The sequence below is a fragment of the Selaginella moellendorffii genome, unplaced genomic scaffold (genome assembly GCF_000143415.4).
Source record: "Selaginella moellendorffii unplaced genomic scaffold, v1.0 SELMOscaffold_77, whole genome shotgun sequence".
Taxonomy (NCBI): domain Eukaryota; kingdom Viridiplantae; phylum Streptophyta; class Lycopodiopsida; order Selaginellales; family Selaginellaceae; genus Selaginella; species Selaginella moellendorffii.
The window spans coordinates 426,444-451,970 of NW_003314338.1; the positions used below are offsets into that span (position 1 = coordinate 426,444).

The 25,527-nt window shown below is 39.8% G+C and overlaps 4 protein-coding genes across 11 annotated transcripts; all 4 read right to left on the minus strand.

The window, feature by feature from the left end:
• Positions 1-8,229: 8,229 nt before the first annotated feature.
• Positions 8,230-8,916, minus strand: LOC112341138 (protein DETOXIFICATION 14-like). Its single transcript, XM_024660744.1, has 3 exons — positions 8,912-8,916; positions 8,627-8,682; positions 8,230-8,516 (listed from the first exon to the last, which is right to left on the minus strand). The coding sequence occupies exons 1-3, from the start codon at positions 8,914-8,916 to the stop codon at positions 8,230-8,232; spliced, it is 348 nt and encodes a 115-aa protein (XP_024516512.1).
• Positions 8,850-11,027, minus strand: LOC9642890 (protein DETOXIFICATION 16). Its single transcript, XM_002986900.2, has 8 exons — positions 10,705-11,027; positions 9,953-10,497; positions 9,798-9,884; positions 9,681-9,737; positions 9,390-9,628; positions 9,197-9,315; positions 9,042-9,131; positions 8,850-8,976 (listed from the first exon to the last, which is right to left on the minus strand). The coding sequence occupies exons 1-8, from the start codon at positions 10,969-10,971 to the stop codon at positions 8,920-8,922; spliced, it is 1,461 nt and encodes a 486-aa protein (XP_002986946.1). The 5' UTR covers positions 10,972-11,027; the 3' UTR covers positions 8,850-8,919.
• A 6,691-nt stretch (positions 11,028-17,718) lies between these two features.
• Positions 17,719-21,492, minus strand: LOC9642891. 2 transcript variants are annotated; one of them, XM_024660722.1, is made up of 18 exons: positions 21,049-21,492; positions 20,934-20,992; positions 20,751-20,882; positions 20,545-20,685; positions 20,423-20,494; positions 20,272-20,366; positions 20,084-20,216; positions 19,861-20,031; positions 19,625-19,806; positions 19,500-19,566; positions 19,317-19,450; positions 19,185-19,251; positions 19,067-19,129; positions 18,798-19,009; positions 18,622-18,739; positions 18,481-18,573; positions 18,213-18,407; positions 17,719-18,156 (listed from the first exon to the last, which is right to left on the minus strand). In XM_024660722.1, the coding sequence occupies exons 1-18, from the start codon at positions 21,380-21,382 to the stop codon at positions 17,884-17,886; spliced, it is 2,541 nt and encodes an 846-aa protein (XP_024516490.1). In that variant the 5' UTR covers positions 21,383-21,492; the 3' UTR covers positions 17,719-17,883. The 2 variants fall into 2 exon arrangements, with proteins under 2 accessions (XP_024516490.1, XP_024516489.1); XM_024660721.1 differs by having other exon boundaries at positions 20,934-20,995.
• Positions 21,493-21,548: 56 nt separating this feature from the next.
• LOC9642892 lies at positions 21,549-25,357 on the minus strand. 7 transcript variants are annotated; one of them, XM_024660725.1, is made up of 7 exons: positions 23,434-25,357; positions 23,291-23,350; positions 22,861-23,228; positions 22,661-22,741; positions 22,505-22,585; positions 22,373-22,455; positions 21,549-22,308 (listed from the first exon to the last, which is right to left on the minus strand). In XM_024660725.1, the coding sequence occupies exon 1, from the start codon at positions 24,870-24,872 to the stop codon at positions 23,946-23,948; it is 927 nt and encodes a 308-aa protein (XP_024516493.1). In that variant the 5' UTR covers positions 24,873-25,357; the 3' UTR covers positions 21,549-22,308; positions 22,373-22,455; positions 22,505-22,585; positions 22,661-22,741; positions 22,861-23,228; positions 23,291-23,350; positions 23,434-23,945. The 7 variants fall into 7 exon arrangements, with proteins under 7 accessions (XP_024516493.1, XP_024516492.1, XP_024516497.1 ...); XM_024660724.1 differs by having other exon boundaries at positions 22,814-23,228; XM_024660729.1 differs by having other exon boundaries at positions 22,373-22,585; positions 22,661-23,228; positions 23,434-23,795; positions 23,856-25,357.
• Positions 25,358-25,527: the final 170 nt, after the last annotated feature.

Below are 25,527 nucleotides of genomic sequence, written 5' to 3' on the forward strand. Positions count from 1 at the left end.
CCCTATATCTTTACCATATATATATATATACACATATATATATATATATATACATATATATATATATATACATATATATATATATATATATATATATATATATATATATATATATATATATATATATATATATATATATATATATATATATATATATATATATATATATATATATATATATATATATATATATATATATATATATATATATATATATATATATATATATATATATATATATATATATATATATATGTATATATGTATATATGTATATATGTATATATATATATATGTATATATATATATATGTATATGTATGTATGTATATATATGTATATGTATATGTATGTATGTATATATGTATATGTATATGTATATGTATATGTATATGTATATGTATATGTATATGTATATGTATATGTATATGTATATGTATATGTATATGTATTCTAGGTAATACATTAATTATGTAGCCATTCTTATATATAAATATGGTCTAAACCTATTCCTTTAGCCCAAGCACTCACATTAGTGGAGGTGAAAGGCATTGTAATTTATCCCTATGAAGTACAAAAATTTTTAGCAATGCTTTGCTCTAGTATTTGTGATTGTACTTTTTATTTTTTTTTCTTCATTCTCTTTTAGATTTAGATTTGTATTAGCTTTTTGCAAGATCTAGAATTTTAGCTATTGTTGTGTTTAAATATGCTCTTTCTTCTGATCTTCATTACATTCGTTTTTTCTACCATGCCATGCTATCATTAATCAAGGAGTATGTCACTTGAGGCACTTTATTAGATCGAGCTTTTGATGCTATGAGGTTTGATTATATTGGTGTTGCACCCATCTTTAGTGTGTTGTTATTTCTTTTGAGTCGTTCTTTTTGGTTGCTTATAATCTACCAATCTCAAACCATGTAAATTCACGTCCTCGTGAACAAAAGTTGAAAACCACAACTCTCCTAAAACCCTTACTCTTTTGACACTCTATCTTTTGAGTTGAACCTAGCTAAAGGCAAATTAATTTTGCCAGATGTCAATCTCAACATATAGTATGATTCCTTTAACTAATTAACAAAGTTGGATCTAAGACCTTTCTGATACTAAATGTATGTTGAAATTCCTTTAACTAATCAACAAAGTCAAACCCAAGACCCCTCTAATACCAAATGTAAACTCATGAATTTGAATTTCCCAAAAAGTCACCCAACTCAATATTATTCAAACCAAGAACATTTAACCCCAGATACAGGAAGTTAATAATCTTGTTTTTGTTTTTTTGGTAAAGTTTTTGATCAATTTTAATGTTAAATATTCCTCTATTCCTAAGGTTGAATCACTTTGGCTAAAGTTTTAGATTGAGTACATATCCTTAATTGTGAATGTTAAGAGGTTTTGTTTTATTATTGTTGTTGTGTTCTCTTGAGAGTGTAGACTTAATTTCTTTTTTTTCAAATATTGAATTGTGTTGAAGAGGTTGAGTGGTGTGAATTTCTTATTTATCTCGTGCTAGCTAAAGTATTTTATCACAACAAATTTTTTGTTCTTTAGGCTTTGAATATGTTTCCTTGTTTTCTCCCTATTTCTGCTTTGACAATTATTAAAAATTCTTCTTCCAATACTTCTCTATCCTGTGAGTATATGGAACATAGAAAAGGAATACATAAATATGCAAGCCTAAAAACCCTAGTTTATATTAAAAAATGTGCATTGTATACATATAATTGGACCTAGAATTTTGAGTTAATTAAATCTAATAAACCTGAGCTCTCCACCACCTTCTTTCGTTGTTACCATTGACATCTGCCATAAGAACCCTATCGAGTTTCACTGATGGTTCGATTCTTTTCCAAGGCTCACCCCACAATCTTCACAGCAAGAAAGAGGAAGACACTGTGATTTCGATTATATCAACTTTGTTATGAACTTTGGGACTTTTTTTTTCTTCTATAATGTATCTTCCTTTTTTTTCTCACTTTCTCTTTTTTGCCCTAACATTTCAAACTTTTTTTTCTTCGAAGGAAGGGGTAAAGGGGACAAACAAGAGTCTAGCCATAATGATGGAGTGAGGACAAATGGATACGGTAGTGAAGCAAAGACAAATGACATAAATTGTTAATTGAGAATGAGTATAACAAGTCTAAATAAAACATCCAACCCTAACATAGTGAAGCCAAACTAATGTGATAATGGAGTGAAGCCAAATATAAATGGTAAAGTAAGGACAAGTGCAACAAGTCTAAATAGAACTAGTGTTTTAAAACTTTTTTTCCTTTGAGAAGGGGATAAAGAGGATATGAAAGATGAATGAAGTGAATTCGACCTTTCATGTATAGTGCTAAATAAAGATGATGGTTGTGAGTCTAAATTAACATAAGTCTTAAATGTTAAATGAAGGGAAGATGTAAAGGCAAGTTTTGCTTATGATTGTGAGTTCGAGTTAATCATGGTCTTTGAGAATCATCAACAGGCAGAATTACAAATAGGATGTATTGTTTGCTGCAATAGTGCTCTATGGACTGTTGTGGCTCTCAAATTTCCTTTCTTCAGTTGAAAATTATAACTCCATAGTTAGTTTAAACATTTGGCAGCTGTATATGAAGTTACAATTGATTCATTGGGATTTCGTAGTCGACTGGTGCTTGTGTCATAACTTTGGATTTTATTTTAATCATGGTTGTCAGCAACTTTGTTGATGGTTTTGTTGGAGATTCAAATTCTTGTGGTAATTTATAATCACTCAGCAAAAATTCCAAGTATTCCATTTGAAGTTTTCATCTTTCGAAGGGAAGGATGGTGTAAACGTTTGTAAATACATGTATGTATGTACATGTATTACCTAGTTAGGTAATACATTAATTATGTGGAAGGTAGTAGTTGTTAATCTACTCAGATGTCCAAGAATCATGCACCAAAGCTTGTATATAGAGCGTGATTGATATGTGAATGATAACTTGTTTTCTTTTCATGCTATCAAAGTGCTTTTGTCTCATCACTTTTCTTGTCTTTCTTTATTCCTATTTCTTGCTCTTGTTGTTGATGGAGCAATTGGCTACTACCATTCTTATAAATCTCCAGCCATTTGATAGCTCAAGGTGTTTTTGGTACTGGAGGGACCAAATGAAAGTGTTGAGCTTGATGGGGGTGTGGGACATGGTCACATCTCCCCAAAGTGCTAATTCTTCAGCCACTGAGTCCACTCACAATAGCAGTCAAGAGCAAGTTGCTTGAGCTATCATCAAATCGAAGCTAGTAGAGCATCTAGCATATGCAACGTTTGCTGGAGAATTGGGGAGCACCTCCTTGTGCATATTAGACAAAGGACTACTCAGAGATCATAGTGATTGAGACAAAAATCCTATCAAAGTGCCACACTAGCAAGAAGGATTTGCAAGTTCTCTTCCAAGATTTTGCCATCTTTTTTAGGAACTGGAGGAAAGCAAGTGTGGCTACAGTGAAGAAAGAAAATTTTTGGCACTTAGTAAGGCTTTTGAGAAGCTGAATCAAGCTTTTGCTATCAATGTTTGCAACACTGCCACTATGATTGATGATATTGAGGGCATGATAAAGACAAAAATTGATGCTAGTTCTTGGTCGGCCACTTCACATGTGGAGTTTGCTAGAGCAGTCATGACTTAGCATCATGGAAGAGGAAGGCATTGCCCCAAGGATGAGGACGTGGTTGTGGGTGCTTGCAAGGACAAGGATGCAAACCACAATCTAGAGCAGAAGAATTTGAGGATAATGAGGAAGAAAATAGCAGCTATTACTACTACTGCTAGAAGTTGAATACTAGACATGTAAAGGCTAATAGTCCAGTTCGCTTGTAGGAAGAAGCAAGAAGAGCAGCCAAGCACCATACAGCTGCTAGATGTCCTCCATTTGTAGCTATTGTGGAAGACTCTGGATCCATGGGAGACCAGGGTGAGGATGATCCAGTAGTATGCTTAGTTGCTAGAAAAAAACTCAATTTCTGGTAGTCTAGTGCTAGATTCAAGAGCTAAGGGGCATGTCATGAAGGATAGGAATTGGTTCGAGGAGGTTAAATTGTTCAAATGGGAAATGAAGGACTTCAAGTACTCAAGGGTAATGGAAGTTGTGTAGTGCCGATTAAAGGGCAAGGAGTCTTTAAAATAAAGCAAACTTTATTAATACCTGGCATTATGCACAATTTGGCCTCTATTGCAAGTCTCATTGACCATGGGATGGATATAAGGTTTACCAAAACTAAATGCTTTGTTAAGGAATCTATAAGAGAAGTATGGATTGCTAGAATGGTTTGAAATTTATATGAGCTTTTGTTCATAAAAGACCTCTAGTTTCCTCAATAGCTCTAGGCATTTTCAAGACTGCAAATGTGGAGAATAAGACAGCTCTTTGGCACGCTTGACTTGCACATACAAATGTGCATCTTTTAAAATCCATCAAGTCATAGAATTTGGTGGATGGATTGGATGATCCACTCTTGGAAGTAAAACATATTTGTTATGGTTGTCAACTTGGCAAACATGCACAAAGTTCCTTTCCTCATTCATCTTGGTGTACCAAGCAACCTTTAGATCTTGTGCATTTAGCTCTTTGTGGTCCTATGCAAGTTTAGTCACTCTTAGGGAAGTTCTACTTCATGATGATTGACGACTTCACTAGAAGGTGTATCTGAGCAAAAAAAGTGATGCTTTTGTAGCTTTCAAGATCTTTCTTAAGCAATCTAAGAAGTAGTTGGATAGAAGATTGAAGATATTGCACTCAGACTCGAGAAGAGAGTACACATAAAATGAATTCAAGGTTTTTTGTCTTGAAAGAGGCATTCGGCAAGAGTTCACATGTACAGCTACACCACAACAAAATGGAGTAGCTAAATGAAAAACTAGAACAATCATGAATGCAGTGAGATCTATGATAAAAGCAACTAGTCTTCCCAACTTTTTTTGGCAAGAAGCTATTCAAGTAGCAGTTCATGTCCAGAATAGAATCCCTTCAGCTAGAAAAAGGGATGTCATTCTAAAGGAGGTTTAGATAGGTTGTCAACAAAGCATAGGCAGGCATGAAAGTTTTTTGCTCACTTGCTTATGCTAAAGTTCTCAATGATGATTTGAAGAAGCTTGATGACAAGAGTGTCCTTGGTTTTCTCATTGGATACAATGGATACAAGAAAGGTTATCACATCTATCACCCAAACTAGTGTAAAGTGATTGTATCACAAGATGTTATATTTGATGAAGGCATTTTGTACAAGGATCATCATCTTGCAAAATCTCAATGGTGGGAACCAGACCTAGAAGAGCTTGTAGCAACTTCTAGAGTGTGGAGTTATGCCTAAGTTTAGGCATTCAAGACAACCACACTCCTTCTTGATGACTTTCATAGAAATGACCGTCAATGCTCCCAAGCTGAAAATCTTGAGCAAAATCAAGAAGTTCAAGAGCCTCTAGCAACAGCTCAAGCTGAAGAACTTCCACAATACCATTGAAGGAGGCCAGAATCTAAGAGGTTGATAGCTGAGTTGAATTTCGATACACAAAACAGAGGGAGGGATGAATCTGGAAGAACATTACGACATCCTAGACCAAAAATCCTGAGCATTCACATGCCAAGCACGTACCAAGAAGCTATCTCAGGACCAGATGCAAAGAAATGGATCTAGGCCATGAAGGAAGAACTTGACAGTCACAATCAAAACAGCATTTTCAAGTTGTGTAAAGCTCCACCTAGAAGAAAGATCATTGGGAGGAAATGGGTGTATAAGATCCAATACAACCCAGACTCCACCATCAAGAGGTACAAGACTAGACTTGTAACTCAAGGTTTTCCATAAATTTCAAGTGTTGATTATGAAGAGACCTTCTCATCAGTCGTGAAGGTGGCATGTTTGAGGACACTAAAAACTTTTGCTACTAAGTTTGGTTTACATGATCATCATATGGACATCAAGATAGCTTTTCTAAATGCCACTTTGAACAAGGAGATCTTCATGCATGAACCAGAAGGTTTTAAGGCAGGTCTTGACTTTGTTTGGAAGCTAAGAAAATCCATCTATGGGCTAAAACAGGTGGTACAAATGCTTGAATAATTTATTGCAGAAGAAAGGTTTCCGAAAGCTCAACTTATATGGAAACCTTTATTAGAAGTAGGAAGGAACAAATGTTTTAGTCATGGTAGTGTATATCAATGATTGTTTGCTTGTTGGCAATGGAAAAGAGTACCTTAAAAAGGTCAAGCAAATTTTGATGTAGCGGTATAGGATGACAGCTCTTGGGAAGGTCCAGAAAATCCTTGGTATGGAAGTTCATCAAAGTCCAGATCGTTCCCACATTGCAATCACATTGTGTGCATAGGTTCATAAAATACTTCATAAACACGGCATGACAAAGTGCAAATCAGCTCCAATGCCAATGGTCTTTAGTACAAAATTCTCTCAATATTCTGAACTTGAGGTACTTCAAGATATCAGACCATACCAGAAACTTGTTGGCAGCCTTTTATACATCTCCACTTGACATTGCTTTGCAGTTGGAGTACTCAGTCGCTACACCTCTTATCCAACAAAGAAACACATGAAAGATATCTCAAAGGGACTAAGCAGTTTGGTTTAGTCTATGAAAGAGATAACAGCTCTACAGTCAAACTCATTGCATACTCGGATGCAGATTGGGTAGGCGATGTGGATACTAGGCCATCAACATTTGGAGTATGTTGTTTATTTTTTGAGGCAGCAGGGAGTAAAAAGAAAACTGTGGTGGCTCTTTCCAGTGCAGAAGCAGAGTATGTAGCAGCTTCAGCAGCAGCAAAGGAGATAGTATGGCTAAGGCTTATGATACAGGAACTTGGATAGGAGCAAAAGGATGCCACTCCACTTTTTACAGACAACAAAAGCTGCATTGCCATCTCAAAAAATCCAGTGTTTCATGGGTGGGTAAAGCATATAGAGATCCAATATCATTTTGTTTGTGGCCAAGTCGAAGTGACCCTAGAGTATATTCCAACAAAATCCTTTTTGAGGCTAAAGACCCAAAACTGAGTTGAGATTTAGACTAAAAGTTGGTAATTTTGGTGAGAGTAAGCATGGATTAGATAGAGGGGTGCTAAAGAAGTGTTCAAAAATAATTTCCATTCCCAAAAGAGAAATCAACTATAGTGCAAGTAGAATGGTGCCCATGTAGCTCTCTCTCTTTCTCTCTCCACCAGTTTTGGTCAAAGTTCATCATTCCTATTGGCAATTGATGCAATTAAGACTTTAACTTCAAGCTCCATTTCTGAAGTGTGGAGACAGTTCCAAGTGGAAGTGTTCATGAAATATGACTTTGGAGAAAGATTTTGTCCTCGAGGGTAAGTTGAAGCTATGACAAAGAGCACTCGCAGAGAATTCCAATCACTAAACCCTATAAGATTTTCAAACGATAAACAGTGATAAGAAATTATAGCTTTCTATTGAGGCCGAAATGGACAGCAAATATGTAAGCGATTGGTACACCAACAATGTAGTAAGCTCTCGCAACACCTAAAGTTCTCACAGTCAATCCATAAAAATCATAGAAAGAATCACGAAAGAATCAACATAAAGTTCTTGGAGGATTGATATGAACTTACCCGAAATGGATCCTTGGATATCATCCATGAAGGAAATCAGAGGTATGGTACAACTTCTGCTATAAGCTTTGGCGACTTCTTTGCGAGCCAAGAACAAGATCGTCACCATTATCTTAGCCTTGACGAGCACGAGACCAAGCGTGACAACGAACGAAAACTGCACAAACATTGGAAACATGGCCAGCTCCAAGCTCGTTGGAAATTCGCGTACTATGAAAAAATACTTGAAAACTCTGATCAATAAGAATGTAAGGAGAACCTGGCTGATATTCCAATACCACGTCAATCATAGAGTGTTATAGCTTCTTAGACCAAGGTTCCTTCATATCTTCATATATCAAAGGAGTTTAACCTTCCGACTAAACTTCATTCTTACATGATCGAATAGACCGATGCCTGGGGATTTGGCAGAAGTCCTGAAAAGAATTACCGTCTTATTCCACACTAAACAAAACTAATCAAAAAGTAAAAAAATGTGATAAAGAAGTAGAAGACATAATTTACCAGACATGATCGCTGAAGGAACTGCCAACTTTAAGAAAACTTCGATGTCTCGAAACATTTCGGTGGAAAATCAGGGCCAACATTGCTGGCAGCGGGGGATGAAAGCCACCAAGAGCACAAACAGTCTAGCGTTTATCTAGTAGGAAATGCTGAGTCCAATTCCCAGCTTCAGCTTGTGGATCATGATCCAGTAGAGCAGCATTGGAACCACGCAGATATGGATCTGGAGAAATCTCATGAGTGGCTGGATCAAAGCATAGGATAGCAATCCCGGGATCAAATAACGGGCGTAGATCCCGGCCTTGAGGGTTCCACATTGTTGAACAAAAGAGCAAATGGTAGCGAGATCAAGAAGAATTCCCAGAGTGTGGTATTGCTTGGCTCCATAGGCTTGGCCGCAAAGAGTTTCCAGAGCGCTAGCCAGTTCCAGCTGCAAAACAATCAAACAGAGAAGAAGACCAATGCAAGCTCGCAAACTTTGAAGAACAGTGATAAACTTGGCTAAAGAACAAGAGGAAGAACTCACTAAGAATTTATAGAGAAGATACTGAATCCCGAGATGGTGCAAAAGGAAGTGGCGATGGAGGCGCTGGAGAAATCGAGCTCTCCCGAGTACAAACATCACCGAGACGATCTAGATGGAATACTGGAGGAGATTGACGCCCATCATCGGCAGCACGAGCCAGAGCTGGCGCCCAATCTCCGCTCGAGCCCGATTGAAGGCGACCATCTTCTTCTTCTAGCTCCTCGCTCCTCTAATTCCTTCCAGATTTAGATTTTATTCTTGTGACGTGTCACATTCTACCGTACTCAAGTACGGCATGATCTAAGATAGTAATGGTAAAGTTGCCGAGGTCTCGACTCTCTTGGTCGCGTTCTCGGCCTGGAAGAGGAAGTTTTAAAATCGATGTCGAACCAAAACTTCCAAGAGAGATTTAGATTTCTTACTTGTTTTTCCCAGTTTGTGAAGACACTAGAGATCAAAAGGAAGGTTATCGCTTGTGTGCCTGTTCCACAAAGAATTCCAATCACTAGTCCCTGTTCGATTTGAGAGGAACACAAAACTTTGACGATCAGGAGTAACAAAACACGATCATTCACACCTTTCCATTGAGGCCGAAATGGAACGCGAGACTGTAAGCGATTGGTACACCAACAATGTAGTAAGCTCCCAGATTTGCAGCAGCAGCAGTTGCTTGCCATCCACAACCCCTCGCAACACCTAAAGTTCTCACGATCGATCATAAAATCCCATGAAAGTCATCTCCGAAGTTCTTGGAGCGATTATGAGCTTACCCGAGATGGATCCTTGGATATCATCCATGAAGGAAATGAGGGCTATGATCGGTCCAAGCTTCGCCACATTGTTGATAACTTCTGGTTCGTTGCTATAAACTCTTCCCAGAAAGTGGCGAGCCAAGAACAAGAGAATCGCCATTGTCGTAGCATCAAGGAGGGCGAGACCAAGTGTGACAAAGAAGGCAAACCGCGCATTGGAAACTTGGCCAGCTCCAAGCTCATTGGAAATTCGCGTACTATGAAAGACCAAACCTTGATTTTTCAGTAAGAAAATGGATGAAATTTTACCTGGCCGCTATACCAATGCCATAAGGTATCATAAACGTGAAGCTTACAGTGTTCAAGCTGCAAGGACGGTTTTACCGTGATCAGTAAAATCAAAAATCAATCTATAATCTCATTTACATGATCGAGTAAACCGAGGTTTGGAGCTGGGGATTTGGCAAAAGTCCTGCGAGGAGAAGTAGTAGCTCAAAAGCCCACCATTCCACACTGCCAAAAAAAAAAAAAAAAGATAGTAAGAAATAGCACAAAAAACGAAAGAGAAAACCATAATTTACCAGACCATGATCGCGGAAGGGACCGCCAACCTCAGGAAAAGTTTGAAGTCTCGAAACGCTTCGGTGGAAAATCCGGGCCAGCATTTCTTGCAGCGAGGGATAAAAGCCACCAAGAGCACAAAAAATCCAGCGTTTAGCCAGAAACAAATGCTGAGCGAGATCGCGGCTCCATGAGCTCCAATTCCCAGCTTATGGATCATGATCCAGCAGAGTAGTATGTGAACTAGCAAGCTCACGACAGAGCAAAACAGCATTGGAACCACGCAACTCTGGGTCTGGAGAAATCTCATGAGTGGCTGGATCAAAGCGTAAGATAGCAGCCCCGGGATCAAGTAGCGCGCGTAGATCCCGGCCTTGAGAGAAATATCTGGAGCCTGGCCGAAGAAGAGGAGGACTGGCTCCATGTTGTAGAACAAGAGAGCTAATGGTATCGAGATCATGATAAGGATACAAATTGCTCTTTGGAGGAGAATTCCCAGCGTGTGGTATTGCTTGGCTCCATAGGCTTGGCCGCAAAGAGTTTCCAGAGCGCTCGCCAGTCCCAGCTATTTCAGTAGGAAAATCCAAGATGGATTAGAATCCGTGCAAGCAATCACCCATCATATCCAGAGAAGACTCAAGCAAAGTTCTAGAGATAAAATCCAGCAATGAAAGCTTTGCATGAGGAGGAGATAAGAAAATGGGGGACTAACTATTGGAAGATCAATCATTGAGTCATTTATACCTAGGAGAAGAGAAATGGGTTTGTTTACCAGGATGCTGAAGCCCGTGACGTTGCAAAAGGAGCTGGCGATGGAGGCGCCGGACAGATCGAGCTCTCCCAGGTGACCCACGAACATCACCGAGACGAGCTGGATGGAATACTGGAGGAGATTGACGCCCATCATCGGCAGCGCGAGCCAGAGCTGGCGCCCAATCTCCGCTCGCACCCGATTAGCAAGGCGGCCATGAGTGGCATCTTCTTCTTCTTGTTCTAAGTCAAGCTCTTTTCTCTGGCTCATGCTGCTCAGTGCCGCCATGCCCAAGCCTGATCTTTTAATTCAATCTGCCGACGTCTCTTTCTTTATTGAATATTTTGTTTTTACGGATTCAAAGTCGAAGAAGAAAGAACGTTGAACAAGATCTTGCATTTTTTATTTTTGACGTGAAATCTTAATTTTATGCCATCTTAACTCTCTCTCTCTCTCTCTCTCTCTCTGTGCGGCGCTCCCGAAATCAACCGTGAGCACCTGAAATTTACCGATCTACCAGGCTCCTCTGCTGTACAAAGGAGAATAAAAAAGAAAAACAGTGTTTTTTATTCAGGGATGCACACACGCACACAGCGAGAGAGCTTGGCAGATCAGTGAGCGACAGAAAGTAAAAGAGTCGTGTAGCAGCTATAGAAAAAGCTTACACCTTCTGAAAAGCTCAACCTAATAGAAAACCCATGGACAACTCATAACTGCATAGAATAATTATGTACATTTGTCTTCTTTCTTTTTAAATTTTCATCAAAAAATTTCGTCTCATGGAAAATCAAACAATGACCCATGCACCATAGGAATATTTTAAGAATATTCTATGGCTTGTGGGATTTAATTGGGTTCACTCTTTATTCACTTCATTGGTATTGGAATAATTTATTCTTTTGGGGATGGCAAATAAGTGAGATATAAATCTTGATGAGAAATATGGTATTAGTGATGATGGCCATAATGATAAGGAAGAGATTTTTAATGATGTTGTTATGCAACAAGGTTGTTAAATTTTTAAGGTTTAAAGTGACATTAAAGAAGTTAAAGATTCTGTCAATCTCATTAAAAACTTCCTACTTCATATAAACCCTCAAAAATTGAATCAATCTTATGTCCATGATTATTATTAGTATGTTAAACATGCCAAAGATTATAATGGAAGTCATTATCAGATGTTTGTAATAGTTAAGAAGTTGGTTGGAATTGTGGGAAAGTTGTTAATTTTACAATTCTTGTGAGGATAAGGTGAAAATTGATTTTTTGGTGACAAAGCTAATGGGCTATGCTTCTTCGTGGTGGTTAAACTATATCAAAGTTAATCCTAAGCCAACTTCTTAGAGTGATTTGATGAAATATTTCATTTGTCAAGAAGTTTGAAGAGCTATTAAAGATCAAACAAAGGACTTTGTTTTTGGATGTGTATATCTATAAATTCTGTGATCTTTGTCTTAGTCTCATGGGTATTTATAATAAATTGCTAAACATGCAATGTTTCACCAAAGGTTTGAGCTTAATAAATGTGTAGTAGAAAGTTAAGAAGGATCTCTAGCAATGTTGACTGATGCTATCATTAAGGCTTAGATCTTTTTACCCAAACTGTCAATCAACTTTAATCAACTGGATGGTGTATAGAATAATTAACATAATAACCAACCCACCAATGCTTCATATTTGGGGAAGAAACAACCATTGCTCCATAAAGGCTCGAAAAGTGGAAATGGCAATGAAGCTAAAAAAAATTGTTTAGACTAGTGAGAGAAGGAGGCAATTATTTTTATTGTCAAAAGGTTAAACATCACAGCAAAGATTGTCTTTTTGTGATCAATCTTTTCCAATCTTCTCTAGAATACATTAAAACATACTACCATTCATAATTGAGATGAAAAGTGTCAAATGGCGTTTTAGTGTTTGAAGCAATATTATATTTCTACTACTATGTTGAAGAGTTTGTATCTTGAGAAGCCTTTTGTGGTCAATATAAGCTACAAGTTTGATGATACACAATAGAATTGGCTTACTTAAGATAAAGGTGATAAATTTGTGTCATTTAAAATATGAGATGGAATTCTAATGAAGAAAGGATGTGTGGTGGTTCTTTATGTTAACAAATTCATCAAATGGATTTTGGTTGAATGTCATAATGTGCCAAGTGTTAGGCATCCAGGGGTTATTGAGAATATATATATTGGTGAAGATGTATTTTTTTTTGGCATGGGATGAAATTAAAGGTTAAAAAGTATATATATGGTTATTTAACCTACTAGATGGTCAAAGTTGATCATCAAAAACTCACTAACCTCTATTATTACTTAAGAATAAATAGGATAACATCTCAATAAACTTTATCATTGGTTTATTTAAGAGCTTTTGAGGAAATGATGCTATTTGGGTTATTATGGATCGTTTGACAAAGATGGCTCACTTCTTCCTAGTGAAAATGATAATTAAAGCTTCTAAACTTGCTCAATTATTTGTAGACCAGTTATTCAATCTCTATGGTTTGCTTGATAATATTGTGAGTGATTAGGATCCCAAGTTCACGTCTAAGTTTTGGCAAATAATCTTTGATAAGCTAGAGATTAGTTGAGTATGAGTAGTGGTAAATATCCACAATTAGATGGGTAGAGAAAGCGCAAATTAGAAGATATGCTAAAGTTTTTTATGGGAAAACTTGACTTGACAAAAAGTATGAGAGAAGTACTTGCCTTTGCTTCAATTTGCTCATAATAGTGCTCATCAATTAGCTATTGGCATATCTTCATTTATGGCAATGTATGGCTATGAACTTAAGTCTCTCGTGAGTTTAAGTTTGGTTTTGGTTTGGGTACCTTATACTTTTGATTTCCTAGAGGATATGCAAGACAACCTTGAGTTGGCAAAGTTAAATATGAGGCAAGCTCAAGATTAAGACAAAACATTGACTAATGAGCATTGTCATTATTAAGAGTACAAAGTTGGTGATAATTTTTCTTTTAAGCTATTAAATGCATAACAGTCTTTGAGAGATGGCAGTGCTAAGTTGTCTCTACGGTATTGTGGGCTATGAACAATTTTACGTGTGGGGGATCTTGTTTACATTTTGAATTTGCTAGCTAGTTCAAATATTCATCCAACATTTCATGTGAGCAAACTTAATATGTGTTTGCACTTTGGTAATGTCATAGATTAATCTATCATCTAGGTCCTAAAGATAGATATAAAGGGTTGGGAGGTTAGCTTAGGTTCAATGTCAAATTTAATGGGGGCAGGAAGTTTGATTTTATAGTTCAAATATCTAGCAAAAGATAAAGTCACTCTTTCAACACACAAACCAATGTAGTGACCTTGATGAAGCAATTTGATCTTTGAGCAGCTTTGAGCACTATCTCCCAGTTGCACCAATTGCCTCCATGGTAGCTTGCTATTGAACCAACAAGTTACATTATTTCATGAGCGAAAATGGTAATGGAATGAGCCAACTTGATGACATTGCTTTGCTCTTCAATGTCCACTATCTGAGATAAAGTCCATGGATGTCCAAAAAGATTATATGTTAGGTCTGTGTACTGATTGTTTAGAGTTTTGTAATGCAAACTAATATTGTCCTCAGTGTAATTCATAGAGATTATATTCTCTTGGATGGAATCAACTAAGATTTCAGATTTGGCATATCAGGTTTAACATATGTGTCCACAAAACCTTTAAGTGGTTTAAGTGGTGGAAACATTTATATTCACAGGTATTTTTATCCAGAGAACTAGACCTTCTATTTTGTGACAAGTTGATTACATACTGGTGCTGCACGTTAATCAGCATTCACCATTTATTGGTTCTATATGTCAAGCTGGATGAAAAGGGAAAGAGAAGTTCATGCAAGGACAAATAAGAAATGGTTGATCAAGTGATGGATAGAATCAAGAAGCTGAACATCAAGGTGAAGTTAGTCTTTAGGTGACGTTGGTGGCTTGCATGGAGACAAGCATCAGTGCCTAGAGGATCCTATCATATTTAGTCAGCAAAAGAGCAAAAAGACTAAAGTAACTTCATCCAAGCCTTTTGCAGTAGCTATAGCAATTGCTAATCACTGGTAACAATTTAAAAGATGAATAGAGTATTTGCAATGGAATGATAAAAAAGCAAAAATGATAATAGATATAAACAATAATACCAAGAAGTTTTTTGTGTGATGAAAAATAATTTTAAAGAGAGATTAAGGATTTCTGAAATTTGAAATTTATAAGATAAAAGATGAATATAATCTTTAAGTGATTTCATTTATAGTGTATATTTTATAAAATTTAGAAAAGTAACTTTAAAGAGAGATTAGTGAGTTCTTAAATTTGAAATTTATAAGATAAAATGTGAATATAATATTTAAGTGATTTCATTTATAGTGTATATTTTATAAAATTTAGACTATTGAATAAATTAAATTAAATTTGTTTTTTTGGTATTTGTCAACTATGAGCTACTAAGGTGTGGTGTAGATATTCTATAGCTTTTCCATTGTTAATAATTAATGATGCATATATGAGTTTAGATTAGATATTTTAAATGAAAAGAAATAAAAATAAATTATTTTTATCAAAATTTGTCCATCATAATATAAAAAGAATATCTTGATGATGTTGTTATACTATTACTGAGTTTTAGATTTATAAAATATCATTAAAGAAAAATATTTTTATTATAAAAATTATATAATTATTTTATTAAAATTTTAAATTTATTATTTATTTATATTAAAAAATTTACTCATATATAGTTCTTTTCATAGAAGATATAACAGTGATTTTATCTTTAAGTGATTTCTTTTAGTTGTAAATGTTTTATTATTAAATTAATTTAATTTAGTTTATTCCTCCATATATTTCAAGTAAGAGTTATAGAGTTGTGGTTAGAATAATTTTCAGTTTTTCCACTTTTTCCATCACACATTCAATATGTTATTATAATACTAAAATCATATCTTGATGATATTTCTATATTATTGGTAAGTTCTAGATTTATAAAATATAATCATTAATGATAAATAAAAAATTTTGTGATTATAGTTCTTAGAATATTATATAGTTAACTTATTGCCAATTTAAATCATAAATAATTCATTTATTTATGATGTAAAAACTCTTAAGTTTTAATTTGAAAATTATATAATAAAACGAGGATAATATTTAAATGATTCTTTTAGATATAAGTTTTATAAAATTTAAACAACTTTGGTGGTAGTGGATATACCTAGAATATTCTTGAATATTCCATTATCTAATAGTTGTTATTTATTTAGTTTCATCTTGTATTTATAATTTTTAAACATATTTATCTCTCTGAAATATTTTTTTATTATATTATTATTTATTGTATCATCAAATGATGATATGTATAAGATGAATCTTGATTTAAAAGTTATAAACATGTTTATATCTATTTATCAATTTGATTATTCAATAGTACTAAATATAAAATAAAATAGTAATAAAATTGCAATGCACAACAATGGGATAACTGTCAAAGGGTTATTTTTTTAACCACGTCTTAATGAATAATTGTGTTGATGTTTACACTTAGCCAATGGGAGCATTCTAACATGTGTCACAAATTCTAGGTCATTAACAATCCTAAATGGAGAGTGGTGATTCATGCTACACCTTCTTCTCTAGGGTTCTGTGCTTGTAAAAGCAAACACCAGGTTATTGCTTTACAGCTCCCCAATCTCTTTAAGCGCTCTCTCACAGGATTCCGCAAGTGTGCATGGGGGCGTTCAGATCAACATAAGTGCAAGGAACTTCTTGAGATTCCAATTCTCATCCAGAATGGTAAGTTTATTTGGGAGTCTCTCATCATTGACTACATTGACAGGTTCTCACATCCATGCACAAAGGCTGACTTGGTTGACAAAAAAGTAATAGACTCCATTCTTCCAAAACCAGCTTATAGATTATTTGGGGTTTCCTAGACAACAGCATGGTGACAAAGAAACATGCCATAATGCTACATTGGGTGCTGATTTCGACTTGACTCTCCTTTAGATCCCATTAAAGTGGAATATGCTTGATCCTATTCCAAAATCTAATTAGGTAGTTTGCTAATCAGGCAGTTTTGCTAACTAGGTAGCATATGCTAGGCAATTGCTAGTATAACACTAAAAGAATCTTGATGATATTGTTGGTATGAATTTATAAAATAAAAAATTATTATTTAAAAAATGAATGCACAATATTTATTGATGATCCGACTACTTAATCTTAATAGAAAATTGCATGTTTAGATTATCTTTACGTGTGTAAATTCGCATTTGCAATTTAAAACTTATACTCATTCACATAGTTTTAAAAGGAAAATATCTATTATCTAGGTCACCTAAACACTTACGTGTTTCAAGAGAAAACACGTTCACGTGTCGTAATAGAACACTCTTAAATCAACTATTAAAGGACTGTCATGAAACATGAGGTTTTGTGTTCTTTTCACATAATCTACTGGGAGCAGGGCATAGCATTGCTATAATGGATCATAGAGTGATCATTGCACTTGTGTTTCTTAAGCTTTTGTGCTTTGGCGTGGTTTATAGCGCTGATTGCTATGGGGGTTCCATGCCAAACGGGCTTACAGTATCTAATTACCAAGGAGCTGCCAACCTTTTTTGTGGGGCTGATTTAGCCAACAATGGGAAAACATACATCTTTGGGTTTGACTCATCTGGAAGGAGAAAAAGTGTTACCCTGACTTTCAGAGGGAATGCCAAAGCAAAATATTGCACGGTAATCGATGCAAGGTTTGAACAATGGTGAAATTTACTAATTACTTGGTAATTCTGAATGTTTAGACTGCGTATAACAATATCATCAGCCAATGCATGCAAGCCACATGTGGGCGGAATGCCTGTCCACAAAAGGCAGGTAAATGGGATTGGTCGTTAAATGGCGAAGAAGCCCACTACACTATTGATGGCACTGTTGCTTGATTTGCCAAATCTAAAATAAAATATAAAATAATATAAAATGATATAATAAAGGGACCAACAAGAAAAATGTGCACCTTTTGAATTATAAAATAAATAGTTCCAGGTGTGATAGATTATGACATTAAAAGATCACGGCATTGGCAGGACAATTTCTAGTTTATGTCCCCATATGCAAATATATAACAGCGTATTTCATGCTGTACATGGCATCAGTATATCTCATCCATGAACAAAAATCGATCAAAAATCGATCATCCCCCACGAACTTCAATCACGTCTCCGTCCCTGAGCTCCACCAGCGGCAGTGCGAGCTGCCCGTTCACGTACATGATCTTGTTGTCGATGCCCATGCGCTGGGCTGCGTCCGAGACTGTGCTCCCGGCAGGCATTCGAACGATATCACCGTTTGGCCACGAGATCACCAAGACCTCCGTGAGAACAGCCGAGCTCGGATCATCCGGATGCCGTGCCGCCTCAAAGTGGACCTCTTTTTCCCACTGGAGCATCGATCTCAGCAGCTTCACCTGTGTTTTCGCAAACTTTCCTTGTGATGGAACGCAAAAGCTTTTCGCTTCCTTACCTTGTTGTTAAGTCGCGTTGTCGCCGATCCCGAGCTTAAGTTCTGGCTTGACATCGATGTCCCAGCCTGGGTTTGGAGCTCTATCTCGATTCCTTCGTCCACCATGGTCATCACTTCCATGTACTCTTTAAGTTCGCGAGCATCCAATTCTAGCAGCTGGAGAAATGTTGGCAATGGACGGTGAAATTGATCCTTCTGTTCGTCAGGCAGCCACAATGTTTTTTACTTGCCTGCCTTGAAAGAAACATAAAAGCAAGGAACCACGAACCTTGTGATAGATATGATCCCCGCATAAGACATATTTCTCGAGACAGGTATCCCAATCACCGTGTCCCGGAGCAAACCACCAGCTTTTGGCCACCTGATATTTTCCCGCTCTAGTTACGGAGAAACAAAACTGTGAACAAACCTTGCTGTACATGTACGCAAAAATCTTCCACCGATCCTTATCGTCGAATGAAGCTCCAGATACTATAGCTTCTCCAGAACTTACAGCCACCAGCAGCTCTTTCCCATCATGGTCTACTCTGCAAGCAACACAATTAAAACCGCGAGTAATTGGATTCAGGTTTCCTCGAGAGGGACCTTATGACAACAGCTGCTCGAAGACTTCCACCTTCGATTCTAAGAGCAGGGTATCTCAACTGGACTTGCTTGGAGGGTGTAGACGATGATGGCGTTAGATCCGTGTCCGAATCTCTGCCATTTGTAGGCAGAGCCTGCGTCATAACTGGAGCTCCACTCTCTTTGTAAAGCCAATGAGCAGCATTTCCGCTCTCTGCTTGTTCATGCATCAGCTTGTATCAAAGACAAACTTTGTGTAAGTAAAGAGAATCTTAGTAAACTCTCCATACCTGAGTACGAATTTGCACCTCTAGGGGGGCACCGTCAGGTCCTCTCACAGCCGTGTGAAGAGACTAGAGGATAAAACAGCTACAGTGTAAGATTAATTCAACCTGAGACGCTGCATACCTGATATCCACTTGGTTTTGGATTCAAAATATAGTCGTCAAACTCCCCACTAATAGGCATCCACAATCTACAGAACGATGCTCGCGTTAAGTGGTCCTCAAAGTAAAAGAATTTGGCAAAGAAATAAATCACCTGTGGACCACGTCAAGAAGGCTGTAACACCCTTTGATGGCGGCCACATGGAGCTTTCCTCCACCGTCTCCAACGACAACTCTCAAAGCACGAGCATCATAAATTTGATCCAGATGAACACCTTTTCTCTTCATCTGCAAGCCTTGGTAAGAGTGTGTGACCGTAAAACAAGCGAGCTGTCACCTTGGAATGCGTGCTATACAGGCTCTTTAATCGACCAGATAGAGTTACTTCAGTTCCAGGGATGTATCTATAAGTTGCGGGATTAGTACGCTGAATGTAATACTTCGGATTGGTAAGAACCTTACGGGGTGGAAATCGCTACTTCTTTATCAAGTGCCTCTTCGCAAAGGGAGAGAGCCGCAAGCGCAACTTTAGTATCTTCGATCACCTTGCTTTTGGACAGAGACGGTGGCAAACCAAATTTTTGCTTTCCACGATTTTTACGACCTGAGAGCAAGTCAAACGGAATTACTGCATCCAGGAGATCCTGCACAAAAAAGGACCATAAGTCTAGTCAGTCAGCAAGCTCTTTAGTAAGAACCTTCATTGATAAATCTTCTATCTCTTCGTTGCTCTCGTCCTCGGTGGATTCCGTGCCATAAATCAAGGCTCTCCTTTTTTCCCTCTTTGTCATTTTCCTGTAGTGCCTGACCTCCTCGTCAACTGACCACATTGCAGCAAGTCCAGACCGTAGCTCTCGAAAAGTTTGCGGCTTTACAGAAACAAAACGTTAGAAATCTTTAAGGAAAACTTCAGGACCGCACCTCAAGTACAGCAAAACAAAGATCCTCAAGCTCCGCTTTGACGGTCCAGACTCCAAGTCTGGAAGCGAGTGAGCACCAAACAGCTAGTGTCTCTTGTGCTACAGCACGCGCCTTTGGAGCAGGCAGAGCATATCTAAACAAACCAATAGCCGTTAAAACTCGCGTCGCACATAAATGATTTAGCTTACATTGTCCTCATGTTGTGCAAGCGATCAGCAAGTTTCACGAGAACTACTCTGGGATCGTTAACCATTCCTAGCAACATAATGCGCAAGCTGTCCACCTGGAAATACAAAAAGCATGAACATCTCTGGGCAGGCTCACGCACTGTTTCTTTACCTCCTCCGAAGTTAATCCATTCCCAAATTCTTCTCTTTCATGGGCGGTTTTTCTTCGATGTCTGCGCAGCAACTGCCTTAAAACACATGAGACTGTTTCTGAGCACTCGTCTACGGCCGTACCTGGTTTATGTAGCTCAGCCTAGAAACGCCTGCCACAAGGTCAGCCACATTATCACCAAAACTGGTCCTTAAGTCATGTAAGCTTCTCGTAGTATCGTCAACTACATCATGTAAAATTCCAGCAACAACGGTGTCAATTGCCTGAGAGACAATTGGTTTTAGCGCTTTGAAAAGGTGACAAGGACGTAAAAAAAAAAGAGCATTACCTTGGTTCCCACTTGTGGAACTAAAGCAGCTAAAATCTTAGCAGTATGAATGCAATGTGTTATATAAGGATCACCCGTCATCCGCATCTGTCCAGCATGAGCTTCTCGAGCGTAAGAAACTGCTCTCTGGACCTGGAGGAAAACGGGCACTTGATCGAAAACTACACGATTGTCGATCCATACCTTCTCATCTTGAAAAATTGGATAGTCACTAACATCCACTCCATCGAACACCAAGCTCGCTGCTGGCGATCAAGAACAATGTAAAGAAAAAGAAGAAGACGAGACCGCGCCTTACTTCCATCGTCAACTTTCCCGTTTCGTGGATCACTGCTCGCCTGTGGAAGAATGCATGCTCCATACGCCACGGCCGCCGTGACCGCAACTTGAGCAAAGGTCATGAGCGCCACAGCATGAGCCGAGGCGGTCGGAGCCACAGTCCTGAAAGCAGTGCTCCCGGTCGCGAGCAGCTGCCCCACGGACGCCAGCGGCACCTGGCGGACGACATGATCCAGCAGCAAGCTGCTGCGACAAACCGGAAGGAGAAATCGCCGCCGCTTCCTCCTCACTGTCGATCGATTCTTGCCGCCGCAATGCGCCCACAGCGCCACATTCCCGCAGGCGCAATCCATGCCGCCAGCGGCAGCAGCAGCATCGCACAGCTCGCGCGCTTCGTTTTAGCCCTAAATCCTCGCGGAAGAACAGCGAGTGATATTACGCCACTCCGCCATGGCCACCACCGCAAGAGGACAGAGCGCTAGATACCCGAAACGTGGCTCTTTCCAAAGTCTACACGTCTCACAATAATATCCTCTAGAATATTCCACACTTTGAAAATGTGAGTTGACCCCTTCAACACGGAGGGGGAAAGTTCTTTCCATCTCTTTCGATCGCCCAAAAAAAAACTCTCTTCACTTACTTCGCGGCACTACCTACACGATCGCATCGTGTTGGTCGATCAAACAAAAATATAGAAGAAGCAGCTAGAAAACTCACGAGATTGCCTGGCGCCGCCCTTCCTTCTTCACCAAAACTCTGTCCCCCTCGCGAGCCACCGTGATCTTCTTATACACGAGCAAATCGTCCGAGTCCACGCTCAGAGCAGCGGCGCCGCTCGAGCTCAAGCTCCGCCCCTCCAGATTGTTTGCTGCTCCATCTCCATCACTCACTACCACGACTCTCATCTCGTAGTACGTATCCGTCCCAGCCATGTCCACCGGGACAAACTTGTCCGAGAAAGGGGCCACCGAGAGCCTGAGCCTGCCAAGCTGATCCCTGTATCGGTCCCGGAAAACCACCGTCGCCGGTGTCTGGTTGCAAATCCAAGTCACTCGCTGCAAATCCATGCTGCACGGCTGCGAGTCGGACGTCTTGATTCTGGAGAAGCATCCCAGCTTGAACATCTCCTCGCTCGAAGAACTGAGACCAACTGTATGGAGCTTATAAACTGCCGACCACCATCAGTTTAGTCGCCCTGTTCGGCCCGCCAGAGCTACAATCGGGCGGCTATTGAGCTCCGTGCCGTACTCGGACAAGTATCCATTGCCGACCATTCTTTCTGTGAAACATCAAAATATAAGTCATCTCCCTGGAACGCTGAAAAAACGAGCTAGCTTCATTACCAGATAGCCGAGTTGAAGTTGAGGATCTTGGTGAGCGCAAAGTCGTCGAAAGGGAAATAAAAAAAAAGTCTCGCTGGAAAAGCCTACATGTGGAGAGATCAACGAAGGTACACAGAAAGTAACAAGCTTAACTTGCTGCTGCACATGACTAAAGACAGTGGGCTCCTTCAATGCTGCCGCTTTTCACACCCAACTTGAACAAACCACCCTTGTCTGCAAACCAAAAACAAAAAGACACTTGCATCAAACCAGAGAGAAGACTTGGTAGAGAAAGCACACCTCACTCACAAGCTTAATCTAGGTAAGATGTTGCAGAGAGGACTCGTGCAATGCGCCTGAGCGAATAGGTGTGAGTGACAACGACGCTGCCTGCACCAACAACAGCGTATTAGTCAGAAAGAGGAAAAACAAGTGATGCTAAGAGTAAGATAAAGCCACTACCAAGAGCGCAACAAATGCAGCGCAGACGAAAGAGTTTTCGGCCTTACTCAAACCGCTGAAGATGTTCTAGCGTCGCGACTTCTGAACGGAAAAATAGTTCGACGTATCATCAGTAGTACACTGGCGTTATACTTCCCCGTCAATTCGTCGAGAAAGACGTTCTTGCTCCCCTATGAAACAATCAGACACCACCACCATCAGTAAAAATTCCATACAGCACTACTGGCGAGCCATCCTCCAACAAAAACACACCAACGCTGCCAAACATCTCCCTCCCTATGAGAGGGAAGTAACAACCAAAGCAGAAAAAAGAGAGGCAGAAAACAAAGAAATCACAAACTATTAGAACCTGTCCCTGTCAAAAGCTCAGTAGCTTGCATTCATGCTGCACCTTCGGAGCCGCTGCAAGCCTTGTCTGCTTCATTTAACGATTGGAAAATGAAAAGCAGCTTGATGAAATATACAAACATTCATTACCTTCACAGCGACAGCAAGGCGGTGCTCATCCATCCTCAAGCTTCAAAGCTTTTGAATTCTCTGCATCCAAACAAGTTGAAACCACAGATTCATTACCAGAGAGAAAAGGTAAGAGAAAACAAACAAAAAAAAGAGGATAATACCTTGTTGTCAAAGAATTATTACTTCCAGAAGATCTGCACAGATCATCAAACATTAACGAGCTACGGACTAAGAAACATAGAAAAATCTCGCCTATACACCAATCATTTCAAAGTAAACATTTGGTGATTGCTTTCGCCGTTTGGAAACAAAAAAAAGAGTTTCGTAGCAAGTGACATAGTTTAGTACTTCTTCCCAATCTAGAGGAGGTAGAACCTCTAGAGGCCAGGAAAAAAAGGCCACTGTACTGCTAAATTTCGGAGGCCCCTTGGGAAACACACACGGCTTACCCAAGCAGAGGACCTTCAACCCCACTCAAACTTATTGTCATGAATCGCCTTCGTCTCGATCTTATCTAGAAGGTCTGGGAAGAAGAGTGAAAACCAAAGGAGAAAAGAAGATGAGAACTTAACAAGAGATTAACCTGAAGAAGCCGTGTCGAATGAATAAAGGGACCACCCTTCGTGTCCTCCTCCCGTCCCACTCCACAGTATTTACAAAACTTCGTGTGGAACTATTCGCTCTTCCAAGCGTAGAGAAGCAACGAAAAACCAGCCGCCGAGACGTGTGAAGCAGCAGTAGCAGCATCCTGGGCTGCTGCTCCTGTTCCCGGCTGGACTCGCAAGCTCGACGAGCAAGCCATGGCGTCTTTCATCCACGGCCTCTCGGACGAGACGCACGTCTGGAACATAAACACGGCATTCCCCAGCGAGGGATTGAAGAGCCAATTGTGCACGTCCCAAAACACCTCCACCGGCAAGCCGTCGACGAGGATGGTCTGGTTCCCCCTAAACTTCCACATAAGCTTCTTCACCTGGATCACCAGCTGCCTGTCCACCCTCACGTAAAGCCGCGGCTCCCGAGCTCCATTCGTGTGGCACTCGATCATAATGTCGTGAGTTCTTCCACTCTCGCCAAACTGCGCCTTGGTGGTGTAGTACCGCTTCCCAAAGACGTGCTCCCGCCGCGAGAGAAGCATAGCCTCGATCGTCGGTGGCCTCGCCTGCGTCTTCTTGTAAGCCTCCCTCACCATATCGCCCAGCAGCAATGCCACCTCTCCATCGGAAACGATGGCGAGGTAGAAACCATCTTGCGGCTCCGGCCCGCAGAGATACTTGGCCGAGGAGAGGTCCCAAAAGACCTCCACTTTCTGCCCATCCACCTCCATAGCCTTGGATCCCTGCTTCTTCCAGAAGAACCACGGCTTCATGTCTACCTTGCAAGTGTAGTGGCACGCTGGGTCGTCCACATTGACGCTCAGTCCCTGCCCCATGAGATTCTTGCACCATGTCACCGTGATCAAGCGGCAGTGGCCCCAGAGCTTGGTCTGATAGACGCAAGTCACCAGATTTTGCGTCATCCTGGCGCCCATGGACATGTCCGCGACCTGGACGCCGTATTCGCCGAAGCAAGAGGGGAATCCATCCGGCATTCTCAGCATCGTCGCGGGAGCGCCGATAATCTTGGATGGATTCTGGCGATGTTCTTGCCGCAATGCCGCAGGAATCTTGGGGCTTGGATCCGAGATCTTGCTGTCAGCCAAAAGCAAGGCAGCTCCGCTTGTCGTGGAAAGAGCGCCGCTCCTCCTGTTCCTGTTCCCCGAAATTCCTCATCCGGGAAAGATTCCAGGCCGCCGCCGCCGCCGCACAGATCTTCTGTCGCGGCGCTGGAGCTCGAGGAATCAAGAACGCCAAAACCCTAGGCCTAGAATATGAGCGGCAAGCGATCGAAGTGACCTGGGAAGAATGGAGGCCTCCGCCAATGCGGCCGCGTCGCGATTCTTCCAGCGCCCCGGCACGAATTCGCCACGCCCTAGCTAGAGCGCGCAAAAGCAATAAATCCTCGAGCTTTTGGGAGCTAGAAAGAGCTCGCCCAAGCACTGACTGGTATCCCCCATTTTACACGGATAACGGAACTAGGTAGAGAAAAAGCTCGCCTTTAGCCAGAAACGCTACCTAGCGATCGTGCGTTCGAATCCAGTCCACTCAAAGGCGCCAAAGCCACACCGTTGGATCCACATACCATTCAAACCTCGGCCGTTGGATTTGGGATTGGTCAAATAGTAGTTTTCTCACGACTTTAAAAAACGGGAAGGT

What these genes read in the sequence shown, in the direction of transcription:
- LOC9642891 (XM_024660721.1), bottom strand. Translation starts at nt 21,382, where the DNA reads ATGGATTGCGCCTGCGGGAATGTGGCGCTGTGGGCGCATTGCGGCGGC. An exon ending in AGGTGCAAATTCGTACTCAG is followed by an intron (nt 19,010 to 19,066) that starts GTATGGAGAGTT and finishes CTTTGATACAAG; the next exon opens with CTGATGCATGAACAAGCAGA. An exon ending in GGGATCATATCTATCACAAG is followed by an intron (nt 18,408 to 18,480) that starts GTTCGTGGTTCC and finishes CCTGACGAACAG; the next exon opens with AAGGATCAATTTCACCGTCC.
- LOC112341138 (XM_024660744.1), bottom strand. An exon ending in ATTCAGTATCTTCTCTATAA is followed by an intron (nt 8,517 to 8,626) that starts ATTCTTAGTGAG and finishes TGCAGCTGGAAC; the next exon opens with TGGCTAGCGCTCTGGAAACT.
- LOC9642890 (XM_002986900.2), bottom strand. Translation starts at nt 10,971, where the DNA reads ATGGCGGCACTGAGCAGCATGAGCCAGAGAAAAGAGCTTGACTTAGAA. An exon ending in GGCATTGGTATAGCGGCCAG is followed by an intron (nt 9,629 to 9,680) that starts GTAAAATTTCAT and finishes GGTCTTTCATAG; the next exon opens with TACGCGAATTTCCAATGAGC. An exon ending in TATCCAAGGATCCATCTCGG is followed by an intron (nt 9,316 to 9,389) that starts GTAAGCTCATAA and finishes TGAGAACTTTAG; the next exon opens with GTGTTGCGAGGGGTTGTGGA.
- LOC9642892 (XM_024660729.1), bottom strand. Translation starts at nt 24,872, where the DNA reads ATGCTGAGAATGCCGGATGGATTCCCCTCTTGCTTCGGCGAATACGGC.